This window comes from Ranitomeya imitator, chromosome 2, assembly GCF_032444005.1.
Source record: "Ranitomeya imitator isolate aRanImi1 chromosome 2, aRanImi1.pri, whole genome shotgun sequence".
Taxonomy (NCBI): domain Eukaryota; kingdom Metazoa; phylum Chordata; class Amphibia; order Anura; family Dendrobatidae; genus Ranitomeya; species Ranitomeya imitator.
In genome coordinates this window covers 822131890-822146523 of record NC_091283.1, presented here as the reverse complement: position 1 = coordinate 822146523, position 14634 = coordinate 822131890, and the positions used below count along the sequence as shown (strand labels likewise).

The 14634-nt window shown below is 42.9% G+C and overlaps 1 protein-coding gene across 2 annotated transcripts in view; it reads left to right on the top strand.

Annotated features, from left to right (window-relative positions):
* FANK1 (fibronectin type III and ankyrin repeat domains 1) overlaps nt 1-13356 on the top strand; it is a 114513-nt gene extending 101157 nt beyond the window's left edge. For both annotated transcript variants that reach the window (XM_069753957.1, XM_069753958.1), the window contains exons 7-11: nt 7956-8121; nt 10914-11057; nt 12399-12476; nt 12565-12609; nt 12685-13356. In XM_069753957.1, coding sequence (XP_069610058.1) covers nt 7956-8121; nt 10914-11057; nt 12399-12476; nt 12565-12609; nt 12685-12729 — 478 coding nt within the window. In that variant the 3' untranslated portion in view covers nt 12730-13356. The remainder of the gene's footprint in view (nt 1-7955; nt 8122-10913; nt 11058-12398; nt 12477-12564; nt 12610-12684) is intronic.
* Nucleotides 13357-14634: the final 1278 nt, after the last annotated feature.

Here is a 14634-nt window from a genome sequence, read left to right as displayed (position 1 = left end):
AAAAAGAAAAGAAAAAGAGGAGGGGTAAATAAACACTAGACCGCTCTAAAATCTTAATTAGTAGAATACTCCATGGGCATATGTAAAGAACCAATTACAGGATCTGGTAAAATAAAAATGTATATCTATTATCCAGGTTCACATTACTATACATAAATATACATAGATGCCAAGCAACCTAGAGGAACTTCAACATTTATATAATTGAATATAAGGACGGAATCCATATAGAACGGTGAAAACAATTCAATACATCACACTTCCATATAAGAATATAGGAATTTAAAGACCACGTAATTCCACTAGTATGAAACCTCATACTCTCTTATTTAAACCATTAGGGGATAATGTCTGCAGCGTGTAAATCCAAAAGGATTCACGCTCTTTTAACCTCTTGATCCTGTCGCCCCCCTCTCCTAGATATTGGCACATGATCAATGACTTGATACCTTAATTGAGCTACCGTATGATTATTCTGTAGGAAATGGGACGGAATGGGTAAGAGAGTCCTGCCGCAACGAATGGTAGATTTATGTTTAGAAATACGGTCTCGGACATGCTGGGTGGTCTCCCCAACATATCCGAGACCGCAAGGACACTTGATTAAATACACTACAAATGAGGAATTGCAAGTGAAATGTCCTCTGATGGGAAAACGTTTACCAGAACGCGGATGTGTAAAAGAATCACCCTTGGTTATATTAGAACATTGATGGCAACCCAGACATGGGAAGGTGCCATTCCGTGGTGAAGACAGGACCCTCTGTATAGATCCCCTATTACTAGGTCCCACATCTGCTCTAATCAAGTAATCTTTAATATTAGAGCAACGTTTGTTACAGATGATTGGGTTAACGCTGAATTCTTTAACATGAGGATATGCATTTTTGAGAATATCCCAGTGTTGGAGGATACACTTATTAACGAGAGAGTTAAAAGGATGAAACGTGCTCACAAAGGCAATTATGATATTAACCTGGGGGGCCGGTCTAGAAACCTGACCTCAGACCAAAGTTATAAATTTAGGCTGCAGACAAAGAATTGTGTTCACATGATGGAGGCAGCCTGAGAAGCTGGTGTGATCCAATCTAAATTCTTCCTACCCTCAGGGAGCAGAAAGCAACTACCAGTTAGATAATTTCTGTAAGTTTCTCCTGTTTATTTTGACACTGTTTTGCATAAGTTGTATGTCTTTTTATTATCATATTTTTATACCTTTTTCTTATTGTAAGCATTGAACCTTTTGTTATTAAAGTATAAAACTTTAACAAGTTGAACCTTGAATGTTCTAAAAGAATCCATAGCCTAAGGTGTGTGAGCCTTATGAGTGATAGACATATTTTTATTAGTATTGTTAGTTCTGGTACTCATTGCCCGTGTATTCGATGAGTGGTCATACAACAACAGTCGCACTCAATAAAGATTATCGGAGGTTGGATTTTTGTCTCAAAAAATTGTGGTTTTCTTTATTTACAAACACCAAACTTAAAGGTAGCACCACAGTGTTTCAAGGTAGGTAACGTTTCGACCCACAGGGTCTTTCTCAAACCTTATAAAAACAAACAAAGGGTACAGGGTATCACCAAATATGAACATAAACTATTTACAAAATTATATACAGACAATAATTATATACAACACAAACGAATAGACAGGAACAAAATCCCTCTGTATATGCTACATATGTCTAGTCGCCAAGGAAAGACTAGGACGAGGCGACAAAGTAAGGATTATAAGAATAAACAGGTATACGTCCTCAGGTTTGCAATATGATGCTGGGATAACGGTGGAGCGTAAAATATCTGAAGAACAGAAGACCGCTGGGGTGGCAAGCCTAATGACAACATTGACGTAAGGAAAACAATTTTGATTAAATAAAAACAAATTACAATGCGTAACAATAGCGAGTACTAAATGGCAAGATGCCCTGGTCTGTTGCTATATGAGTACAAAAATGAACTACCTAGGTAGTGGAATCTCTAAATGGTGGACAAATAACCATAGAAAAAATGGGAGCACAAATAACCATAGAAAAATGGGAGCACAAAATGGTACACTGGTATAATCTGAAATATGTACAAAATGAACTAACCAGGTGGTGGAAGGAATGACTTAAATGGCAGACAACTAACCTTAGAATAGTAGAAGCGGAGGACATAGGTCACTGGGTGGGTGTAGGAGTCCCGATCGGGGCTATGGGAAAAAGGGCCACTGGGTTAAGATGGTATACAGATGGTACAAAGAAGAGTAAAAGGACCCAGGAAGGGGGGGTATGTATGGGGATGAAAGGAAAAGGACCAGCGAAATTACCTTTGACTTTGAAGATACCGGTGTCTGCGGTGGTGGTGTGTGAGGACGGCTAGGGAACTGAGCGTGCTTATGAGCAGAGCGGCAGGAAGTAGGGGGGGCGCGCCAGGATGGCGAAAATGAGGTGTGGAACGCTGGGAGCCAGGTTGAGCAAGCGCTATCTGTAGGGGGAGCGCGGCTGGAGGGTGAGAACGAGGTGTGGGACGCTGGGAGCCAGGTTGCGCAAGCGCCATATGACCGCAGCTGTGTCAGGGCCGAGGGAGACGAGCGCTAGTAAGTGGGCAGGGCTAAAGCGCTGGGAGCCGGGCTGCGCGTGCGCATGAAGAATGTGGCCGCGCTGTGTGTAAAGGATAGGATAGGAGGGTAGAAGCAGGATATATAGAAGAGTGCCGGGAGGGTTGAGAGAAAGAAGTATGAGCGGCACGATACTACTGGTAGTGTTAACCCCTAGTAGTGCTGAAAGGGGACAGTAGCCATGGAAGCAGGGTGATCGGACATGGGGCTCCCAATATGTGGCATTGTATATGGGCAGAATAGAAAGCCCACATGAGATGAAGGTAACTATCAGAAATAGTTATATATTTGAGAAACAAAAAGATGATAAATGAACAAAAATGAAAATGAATGAAAAAATGGATGAAAAAAAGTTGAAAAAAATAATAAAAAAATAGAGAAAATGAATGAACAAAATGAAAAAAATGTGAAAAGAATGAAAAAATAAAACAATAATAAAAAAAATATAATAAAATAAAAATGGAATAAATGAAACTGAAAAATTGAATGGAATGAACGAAAAAGAATATTGATGAAAACAATAAAAAGTAAAAAATAAAATATAAAAAGTAAAAATAAAATAAAAATAAAAGTTGCACAATGTACCATACTCACCCCACGGGGCAGGTGAAGGGCTAATGTGTCTGAAAAAAGAAGATATAGGTTAGTAAGATAGAAGATACAGTTCCACCACCTGTATAAATAAAAAGTTCACATACGTCGAGATATATACGTATACAAGAAGAACATATGGTTACTTGAATGTAAGGTCCAGTTCTCTGTTGAGGCCTCTTGGAGCCAATGTTTGCAGGGTGTAGATCCAGTAGGCCTCCCTCTCCTTCAATAGTTTAATATGATTTCTACCTCTTCGAGGCCTCTTGACTTGTTCGATTATTTGTACTCTCAGTTGCGAGACACTGTGGTTTGCGCTAATGAAATGGTGTGGGACTGGTAGCCAGGTCTTCCTGCAGCGTATAGTAGATTTGTGACTAGCGATTCTGTCACGTAGATGTTGGGTGGTCTCACCCACGTAGAGTAGGCCACAAGGGCATTTCAGGAGATATACCACATAGTTAGTGTCACATGTGTGGAAGCCTTTAATGTTATAATGTTTGCCCGAGTGGGGGTGGGAAATTCTATCACCCTTGATAATATTGGAGCAACATGCGCAGTTGAGGCAGGGGAATGTGCCTCTGCGTTCAGTGCCAAGAAAGGTCTGTTTGGGGACCCGGGAGAAACTCCCTATGTGTGCTCTGACTAGGCTGTCCCTAATGTTCTGTGGGCGTCGTTTGCACATGAGTGCCGGGGTTTGGAAAGCTTCAATGTTGGGGTAGGATTTGGCCAAGATGGACCAATGTTTACGGATGGTGGTGTAGATTGTGGGCATTACTGGATGATGTGTATGCACGAATGTCACCCTTTCTCTGGTAGACCTGGTGGGTGATTCAGGGTGAGGTTCTAAGGCTCTGGCTTTCTCTTTGGTAAGGAGTTCTTGGGGGTAACGTCTGTTTCTAAATTTATTAGCCATTTCATCAAGGCGGGTGGGGATAAGATTCCTATCGGATACTATCCTTTTAATGCGTGCGAACTGAGACCGGGGTAAACTGTTTTTCGTGGAGGTGGGATGGCAGCTGGTGTAGTGGAGTAGATTGTTGGTATCTGTGGGTTTAGTGAAAATGTCAGTAGAAAGGGTACCTGTGTCATTTTGGCTCACAGCCACAGCCAAAATGACACAGGTACCCTTTCTACTGACATTTTCACTAAACCCACAGATACCAACAATCTACTCCACTACACCAGCTGCCATCCCACCTCCACGTAAAACAGTTTACCCCGGTCTCAGTTCGCACGCATTAAAAGGATAGTATCCGATAGGAATCTTATCCCCACCCGCCATGATGAAATGGCTAATAAATTTAGAAACAGACGTTACCCCCCAAGAACTCCTTACCAAAGAGAAAGCCAGAGCCTTAGAACCTCACCCTGAATCACCCACCAGGTCTACCAGAGAAAGGGTGACATTCGTACATACACATCATCCAGTAATGCCCACAATCTACACCACCATCCGTAAACATTGGTCCATCTTGGCCAAATCCTACCCCAACATTGAAGCTTTCCAAACCCCGGCACTCATGTGCAAACGACGCCCACAGAACATTAGGGACAGCCTAGTCAGAGCAGACATAGGGAGTTTCTCCCGGGTCCCCAAACAGACCTTTCTTGGCACTGAACGCAGAGGCACATTCCCCTGCCTCAACTGCGCATGTTGCTCCAATATTATCAAGGGTGATAGAATTTCCCACCCCCACTCGGGCAAACATTATAACATTAAAGGCTTCCACACATGTGACACTAACTATGTGGTATATCTCCTGAAATGCCCTTGTGGCCTACTCTACGTGGGTGAGACCACCCAACATCTACGTGACAGAATCGCTAGTCACAAATCTACTATACGCTGCAGGAAGACCTGGCTACCAGTCCCACACCATTTCATTAGCGCAAACCACAGTGTCTCGCAACTGAGAGTACAAATAATCGAACAAGTCAAGAGGCCTCGAAGAGGTGGAAATCATATTAAACTATTGAAGGAGAGGGAGGCCTACTCGATCTACACCCTGCAAACATTGGCTCCAAGAGGCCTCAACAGAGAACTGGACCTTACATTCAAGTAACCATATGTTCTTCTTGTATACGTATATATCTCGACGTATGTGAACTTTTTATTTATACAGGTGGTGGAACTGTATCTTCTATCTTACTAACCTATATCTTCTTTTTTCAGACACATTAGCCCTTCACCTGCCCCGTGGGGTGAGTATGGTACATTGTGCAACTATTATTTTTATTTTATTTTTATTTTTACTTTTTATTTTTTATATTTTATTTTTTACTTTTTATTGTTTTCATCAATATTCTTTTTCGTTCATTCCATTGAATTTTTCAGTTTCATTTATTCCATCTTTATTTTATTTTATTATTATATTTTTTTATTATTGTTTTATTTTTTCATTCTTTTCACATTTTTTTCATTTTGTTCATTCATTTTCTCTATTTTTTTATTTTTTTATTATTTTTTTATTTTTTTCAACTTTTTTTCAACTTCTTTTCATCCATTTTTTCATTCATTTTCATTTTTGTTCATTTATCATCTTTTTGTTTCTCAAATATATAACTATTTCTGATAGTTACCTTCATCTCATGTGGGCTTTCTATTCTGCCCATATACAATGCCACATATTGGGAGCCCCATGTCCGATCACCCTGCTTCCATGGCTACTGTCCCCTTTCAGCACTACTAGGGGTTAACACTACCAGTAGTATCGTGCCGCTCATACTTCTTTCTCTCAACCCTCCCGGCACTCTTCTATATATCCTGCTTCTACCCTCCTATCCTATCCTATCCTTTACACACAGCGCGGCCACATTCTTCATGCGCACGCGCAGCCCGGCTCCCAGCGCTTTAGCCCTGCCCACTTACTAGCGCTCGTCTCCCTCGGCCCTGACACAGCTGCGGTCATATGGCGCTTGCGCAACCTGGCTCCCAGCGTCCCACACCTCGTTCTCACCCTCCAGCCGCGCTCCCCCTACAGATAGCGCTTGCGCAACCTGGCTCCCAGCGTTTCACACCTCATTTTCGCCATCCTGGCGCGCCCCCTCACTTCCTGCCGCTCTGCTCATAAGCACGCTCAGTTCCCTAGCCGTCCTCACACACCACCACCGCAGACACCGGTATCTTCAAAGTCAAAGGTAATTTCGCTGGTCCTTTTCCTTTCATCCCCGTACATACCCCCCCTTCCTGGGTCCTTTTACTCTTCTTTGTACCATCTGTATACCATCTTAACCCAGTGGCCCTTTTTCCCATAGCCCCGATCGGGACTCCTACACCCACCCAGTGACCTATGTCCTCCGCTTCTACTATTCTAAGGTTAGTTGTCTGCCATTTAAGTCATTCCTTCCACCACCTGGTTAGTTCATTTTGTACATATTTCAGATTATACCAGTGTACCATTTTGTGCTCCCATTTTTCTATGGTTATTTGTGCTCCCATTTTTTCTATGGTTATTTGTCCACCATTTAGAGATTCCACTACCTAGGTAGTTCATTTTTGTACTCATATAGCAACAGACCAGGGCATCTTGCCTGTGCATCTTGCCATTTAGTACTCGCTATTGTTACGCATTGTAATTTGTTTTTATTTAATCAAAATTGTTTTCCTTACGTCAATGTTGTCATTAGGCTTGCCACCCCAGCGGTCTTCTGTTCTTCAGATATTTTACGCTCCACCGTTATCCCAGCATCATATTGCAAACCTGAGGACGTATACCTGTTTATTCTTATAATCCTTACTTTGTCGCCTCGTCCTAGTCTTTCCTTGGCGACTAGACATATGTAGCATATACAGAGGGATTTTGTTCCTGTCTATTCGTTTGTGTTGTATATAATTATTGTCTGTATATAATTTTGTAAATAGTTTATGTTCATATTTGGTGATACCCTGTACCCTTTGTTTGTTTTTATAAGGTTTGAGAAAGACCCTGTGGGTCGAAACGTTACCTACCTTGAAACACTGCGGTGCTACCTTTAAGTTTGGTGTTTGTAAATAAAGAAAACCACAATTTTTTGAGACAAAAATCCAACCTCCGATAATCTTTATTGAGTGCGACTGTTGTTGTATGAACATAATCTGGAGCAACCCTCCATGTTCAGTCTGCACCACCCATAGCGAGAGTGCACGTCTTGTTCTACTATATTCGATGAGTGGTGGCAGCATGTATGAGCGGGTGTGTGGCCTGTGTCGGTGTGTGATTTATGCTCCCATTACAGCATAGGACAGAGGTTGAATGCTGGACTGAGAGTGGGGAGATAGATTAACCCTTGCAGGCACAACCCCAAGTCAAGTGTGAGAGTGGGCACGTGACAAATAAGTGACACCACGGAGAAGGGATCCAAGACAATCTTTTTAATAGTCTGTAAAAATGGTGCCGAACTCGGATGTCATCAAAATTCTATCTGATTCTTTTTCACTCACCCATAGACTTGCATTGTCGATTTTGACCAAAATCGGACATGTCTACACTATTTTCACAGTAACTAGATCTATACAGGGGATTTAAAGGTGTAATCACTATGAAAGGTATGAAGACATTTCCAGTGTAAGCGCAAAATTTTGGTCCTATTTAAAGAAAATGGTGCTCGTGTGTCGATATTCACTTTACGTGTCTGCAATGTCCTCTTTGGTTACATAAACCCTTTAGAAGCTGGAATTATTTAGTGCTCGTCTTCACCCTTGTCTACATGAAATGCCTCCATTGCCTTTGTGCAGGGACCCGTCGTCTGTCAAATCCATGCACTTCTGCTCTGTTTTGCAGTGTAATGCTGGCTTGTTTTGCTGGACACCTGGATATTGTAGAGTATTTACGAGCACAAGGAGCATCTTGGGAGAGTCGGGATAAGGGTGGATGTACCGCCATGCACTGGGCAGTAGACGGAGGCAGTCTAAAACTCATCGAATGGATGATTGGGGATGGCTGTGAGGTACGGAGCAAACTTTTTACCTTTTAGTTTGATTTTTGTATTATTATTATTTACTGTTTCAGTAAGAACCTATCCTCTAGTAGTTTGTTTGTATTGCCTTTTCCTCTGAAATGTCATGGAGATTCCTTTAAAAAGATGGAGACCTCCTAAAAATCTCCTCGACGGGTACAGTTATCTTCCTATGTTATATACTTAACAGGGAAAAGTTTTATAATGTGTCCTTGGCTATGTTCACACTGAGTTTTGTTTAAAAAAAAAAAACAAAACACACGTTTTCTAGGCGAAACCACTTCGGGAAACTCTCCTTTTTGGAGGATGATTTTGGAGGCGTTTTTTTTTTTCCTCAGAATATTTTTTTGCAGTTTTTTGACTGGGCAGTGCCTAGGCTGGAGAGGTTTTCTTTAGGATCATCTTGAAAAAAATGGCATGACCTTTCTTTTTTAAAACCTCTTCAGGGAAAAAAAAATCTCCAAAAACTTCACATACGAACAGCACAAAGTGGAATTCCCATAGAAATGAATTGGAAGAGTTTTACAAGAATTTTTGAAGTAGTGTTGATTTGGCTGATATCCTTAGTAGTGATGAGCGAGTATACTCGTTGCTCAGTTTTTCAGAGCACGCTCGGGTGGCGTCCGAGTATTTGTGACTGCTCGGAGTTTTAGTTTTCCTTGCAGCAGCTGCATGATTTGTGGCTACTAGACAGCTTGATTACATGTGGGGATTCCCTAGCAACCAGGCAACTCCCACATGTACTCAGGCTGGCTAGTAGCTGTAAATCATCCAGCTGTGTCAACAAAAACTAAATCTCCGAGCAGTCACAAATACTCAGAGACCACCTGAGCGTGCTCTGGAAAACCCAAGCAATGAGTATACTCGCTCATAATCCTTAGTCATGTTGGAAAGATCATTACAAGGTCAGATATTTGCTTATAGGGTATCCAATTCCACTTGGGGGCAACTTTGTTTTTGCTCTGTACTGAGGAGAGGTGAGAATTCTGAAACAGCAGTCAACAAATGAGCATACCTTCTTTTTAGAGGAGACTGGTTTGGCTAATATCCTTAAGGTACCTTCACACTGAACGATATCGCTAGCGATCCGTGACGTTGCAGCGTCCTGGCTAGCGATATCGTCCAGTGTGACAGGCAGCAGCGATCAGGCCCCTGCTGGGAGATCGTTGGACGCTGCAGAAAGTCCAGAACTTTATTTCGTCGCTGGACTCCCTGCAGACATCGCTGAATCGGCGTGTGTGACACCGATCCAGCAATGTCTTCACTGGTAACCAGGGTAAACATCGGGTTACTAAGCGCAGGGCCGCGCTTAGTAACCCGATGTTTACCCTGGTTACCATCGTAAAAGTAAAAAAAACAAACACTACATACTTACCTTCGCTGCCTGTCCCCGGCGCTCTGCTTCCTACACTGGCTGTGAGCGCCGGTCAGCCGGAAAGCAGAGCGGTGACGTCACCGCTGTGCTTTCCGGCCGCTGTGCTCACAGTCAGTGCAGGAAAGCACAGCGCCGGGGACAGACACGGAAGGTAAGTATGTAGTGTTTGTTTTTTTTACTTTTACGATGGTAACCAGGGTAAACATCGGGTTACTAAGCGCGGCCCTGCGCTTAGTAACCCGATGTTTACCCTGGTTACCAGGGGACTTCGGGATCGTTGGTTGCAGGAGAGCTGTCTGTGTGACAGCTCTCCAGCGACCAAACAGCGACGCTGCAGCGATCGACATCGTTGTCGGTATCGCTGCAGCGTCGCTGAGTGTGAAGGTACCTTTAGTCATGTTGGAAGGCTCATTAGAAAGGTCAGAAATGTACTTACACGGTAGCCACCTCCAGTTAGGGGCAGCTGTGGTTTTGCTTTGTACTGATGAGAGGTGAGAACCCAAAAACAGCTGTGCACGGATGAGTATGCCTTCTTTTTTGGAGGTGACTGGTTTGCCTAATATCCTTAGTCATGTCGGAAGGTTTATTAAAAGGTCAGGCATTTACTTATAGGGTAGATACCACCACTTGGTGGCAGCTTTGTTTTTGCTTTGTCCTGATGAGAGGTTAGAACCCAGAAACAGCTGTCTACAGGTGAGCGTCCCTTCCTTTTAGTGGAGACTGGTTTGACTAATATCCTTAGTCATGTTGGAAGGCTCATTACAAGGTCAGACATTTATTTATAGGATAGCCACCTCCACTTGGTGGTAGCTTTGTTTTTGCTCTGTACTGATGAGGGGTGAAAACCCAGAAACAGCTGTCTACAGATATGTGTGTTCCTTTTTGGAGGTGTCTGTTTTAGCTACAGTCTTTAGTCATATTGGAAGGCTCATTAAAAGGTCAGATGTTGACTTACAGGGTGGTTATCTGTTATTAGGTGGTAGGTTTATTTATTATTAGAAAAGAGTTAATTTGAAGGTGGTAAGAGGAGCGACTCAGGAGCTGCTAAGTGGTGATACATGGTCGTAGATACTGCTGTGTCTGAATTTGGAGTTTGATTGGTCCCTGAATACTAAAATGTATCCAGGTATGTGTATTTATTCCCAGGTAACAGTAGGGACTCATGCACAGACATCAAAACATTTGATGGTGGTGGGAATTTTCCACTACACAGCATCCAAAGGAGTCTGCCATAAGGAATCAGACAAGAACCGTTGCATGGCTCCTTATAAATCCAGTGGCATTCGGGGGACCCCTGCAGGCGTCACATTATGGCACATATGTTACATAAGACCCAGTCTGCATTCTGTGACATTCTGCCATGTGTAGATCTCTCTGAATCGTGAATCTCTTGATTGATTTCCTTTAGGTTGATGTGAAGGATTCCTGTTCACATTGGACTCCACTGATGCGAGTGTCAGCGGTAACCGGAAGCGCCGATGTCGCTCGTCTTTTAATTGGCGCCGGTGCAAATATCAATGTAAAGGACAAGGATGGGAAGACCCCCCTGATGGTACGGACTGAGCTGTCACAATGTGGGATGGTTAGGAGACAGTAAAGAAAAGACAGGCACACATTATTTCACCTCTTTTACCAGATGTCTAGTTCTGATCGAAGAAAGTCAATTAAGGGGAAAACACACAGAATGTGTATGCAGTAATAGTAGACTGCCGGCACTGATGGCGATAAAGGCAGCGGAAGGTCCAGGAATGTAATAGACTGTGACATTTAATTATATTATTATCATTACATTATATACATGTCTGACGTCAGTGTTATCTGCAGAACCCAGAACGTAAATGGCGCTGACATCTTCCTGGCAATCTGTGCAGCCGGGGATGATAGACGAGGGTCAAGGAAGGCAGAGAGGGGGACATGTGTGTATATCTAGTATAATTGTATATATATATATCATGAGTGCACCAACTTTGGAAGATTTTAATCAGGGATATACTGTATATATACATACACGCTCCCAGATTAAATACGGTACATTTAGTTTTTTCCCTTCTTTTGTCTCTTTCTTGTTTCTTCTTTTTTTCTCATCTTCATCTCTAGATTTTTTTTCCCTCTTTCTTGTCTGTCTGATATATTTTTGTATCTGTATATACTTACAGGTTCATTGCTGTCAGATTAAAGATCTTGCATATTATCTCTGTCCTGTTTTCCTTCGCTCTTTTTTCTCTGTCTTTCTCCCTTACTCTTTTTTCCCTCTCCATCACTTTTGCTTTCTCTTTTTCTAACGTCACTCTCACTTCCTCATTTTCTTTCTCTTTTTTCCCTATTTTTAAATTTTTCTCTCGCTCATTCTCACCCCACTCTTTTTTTTCACTTTTTCTTTTTCCACATCTTATTGTTTTTCCCTCTCCTCCTCTCCTTTTCTCAGTGTGTTCTCTTTTACCTCTCTTTTTTCTTTCTCAACATCTGTCTTTTTTCTCTTGTTTTCTTCAGTTTTATACTCTCTTTATTCAATCACTCCAGTTCTTTTCTTTTCCGTTCTTATTTTTCTTTTCCTCTCCCGTTTCTTTCTCTTGTTCACCTTCTTTCTTTTTCAACCCTTCCCCCGCACTTTATCTTCCTTTTTTTCTCCTTTTTCCCCCCTTTACCTCTTACAGTTTTTTTTCCTTTTCTCCCTCTACCTTGTAATATAGTATCATTTGGGCACCATTAAATTACTTGCCATTATTATTTTCATCAGTATTTTGTGTTACACTCAGGGACTGTGAGCTCTCGAGGTTTGTTGTCGGCGTTTTGCCCGTCACTGCCGGATATGTACCGCTGTACAAATGTTTGCGTCGCACACAAGGGTCTCTCTAGAATTCCTTTTTTTTCTACATTGTGCAATTTTCTTTAGGTTGCAACATTAAATAACCATGAAAGCTTGGTCCGTTTACTAATAGAAAAAGGCGCAGACTGCAGCATCACAAATGAGGTATTAAAAAGCGCTGGGAGAAATTGCATTCTGCACGGCAGCTATCAGACTGGAAGGTTAAGATAAGGTTCTCTCTCTTTTCCCGCAGTACGGAATAGGCATCTCAGAAATGGCTAAAGCTTTCAACAGACAGGTAAGGAAATGATGGTTTGTGCTGTAGAATAGACGAATTCTTCACCCCCCTCCCATCCTTTCATCTTCCTGACAGAATATGCTGGTGATATTAGAGGACATGAAGAAGGAGATTCTTTAAGAGACGCACCGCGTCTACATCTAACCCGCCTTTGATTATACCGACAGCTGAAACGTGGAGCCCTCTGCGAGGACAATACATTAAAGAGCGGCGGTTGCACAGGGATACCCGCACCCCGATGCTTCTCTTCATTTCCCTTTTTGTATTAAAAATAAGAAAAAAAGCATCGTGGAGTACACTTTTATAGTTGAAAAGTTGAAATCACCCGGTATAATGATCCAGAGTCTCACAGGTTGCGTATGGATCCAGGATAACAGCTCATATCACAGTCCAGTAAAAACGTATATAGTGTACGTCTCTGGCATTTAAAGGGTTATTCCCAGCACATCCAAAGAATAGGCGATAACTTGCGAATCGGTGGAGGTCCAACTATTGGGCCTCCCCTCCATGATCCTTGTAACTAGACTCTTAAATGCCCCACCGGAATGAAGTGGGGGCTACACATGCGCACCATCGGTCCATTCATTCTATATGGGATTGTCAGGGATAGTCCAGTACAGTGATCTGCTGTCTCTGACAGTCCCATAGAGAATAAAAGGAGCAGTGGCGCGTTTCAGAGCACTGTCCTTAAAGGGAATCTGTCAACTCATTTTTCGCATATAAGCGGCGGCCACCGCCATTAGGGGCTTATCTACAGCATTCTGCAATGCTGTAGATAAGCCCCCCGATGTATCCTGAAAGATAAGAAAAGCAAATTACATTGTACTCACCCAGGGGCGGTCCCGCTGCGGTCCGGGTCCGATGGGCATCACGGTCCGGGTCCGGTGCCTCCCATCTTCATACGATGACGTCCTCTTCTTGTCTTTCTACCGCGGCTCCTGTGCAGGCGTACTGATTTGCCCTATTGAGGGCAGAGCAAAGTACTGCAGTGTGCAGGTGCCAGGAAAGGTCAGAGAGGCCCAGCGCCTGCGCACTGCAGTACTTTGCTCTGCCCTCAACAGGGCAAATCAGTACGCCTACACCGGAGCCGCGACAGTAGCAAGGAAGAAGACGTCATTGTATGAAGATGGGAGGTGCCGGACCCGTGAGGCCCATCGGACCGGACTGGACCGCCCCCCTCCCCCCCCCCCCCGGGTGAGTATAATATAACTTGTTTTTCTTATCTTTCAGGTTACATCAGGGGCTTATCTACAGCATTACAGAATGCTAACACAAAATACCATTACCATGGAGTACAAGAAACCACCAAGAAAATAAAACCAGAAAATCATTTATTTAATCAAATCAAAAATACATACAAGTAATGAAAGCCAAATAGTTTGGCATCATAAGAGGGGAATGAGTACAGAGACATACTGGCACGGCAGGCAGACCAAAATAATGGAACAATACAATCTGGGGTGGATTAAGGGTAGCCAGGGCCCCGGGCTGTTCAGACACCCTGGGCCCCCTAGTCATGTGACGGGGTCATCATACCTGAACCAGATTATTCCAGAAAAATAGTTGCGTGTGAAACTATAACCTGTCAAACATCCATTGATCTAGTCAATTTACCCTTCAGTTAGGAAGAAAAAAAAACCCCAATACTATCACCATAAGTGCCAGTATTCACAGGAGATCTGTACTTAGTATGCAGTGTCTGTGTAGAGGTAATACAGAGATCACTGGTGACACTATACACAGGAGCTCTGTATATAGTATACAGGGTATATTGTCAGTGTATAGGTAACACTGACTCACCAGTGACGTCTCTAGGTGAAGTCCTTCATCTTTCATCCAGCACAGACCGCCATCACTTCTTCCAGCCAGGACTAGTCTCTGCAGGAAATAACACAGTTATCTCGAGCTCCCCTTGCAGAACACATTACTTAATTTTTCCCAACTTCTACGTTACACCACATGAAGAAAAAGAGGCGACATAGTGTCACTCTATGCACAGTAACAGGGCCGCCCCCCCCCATTTAA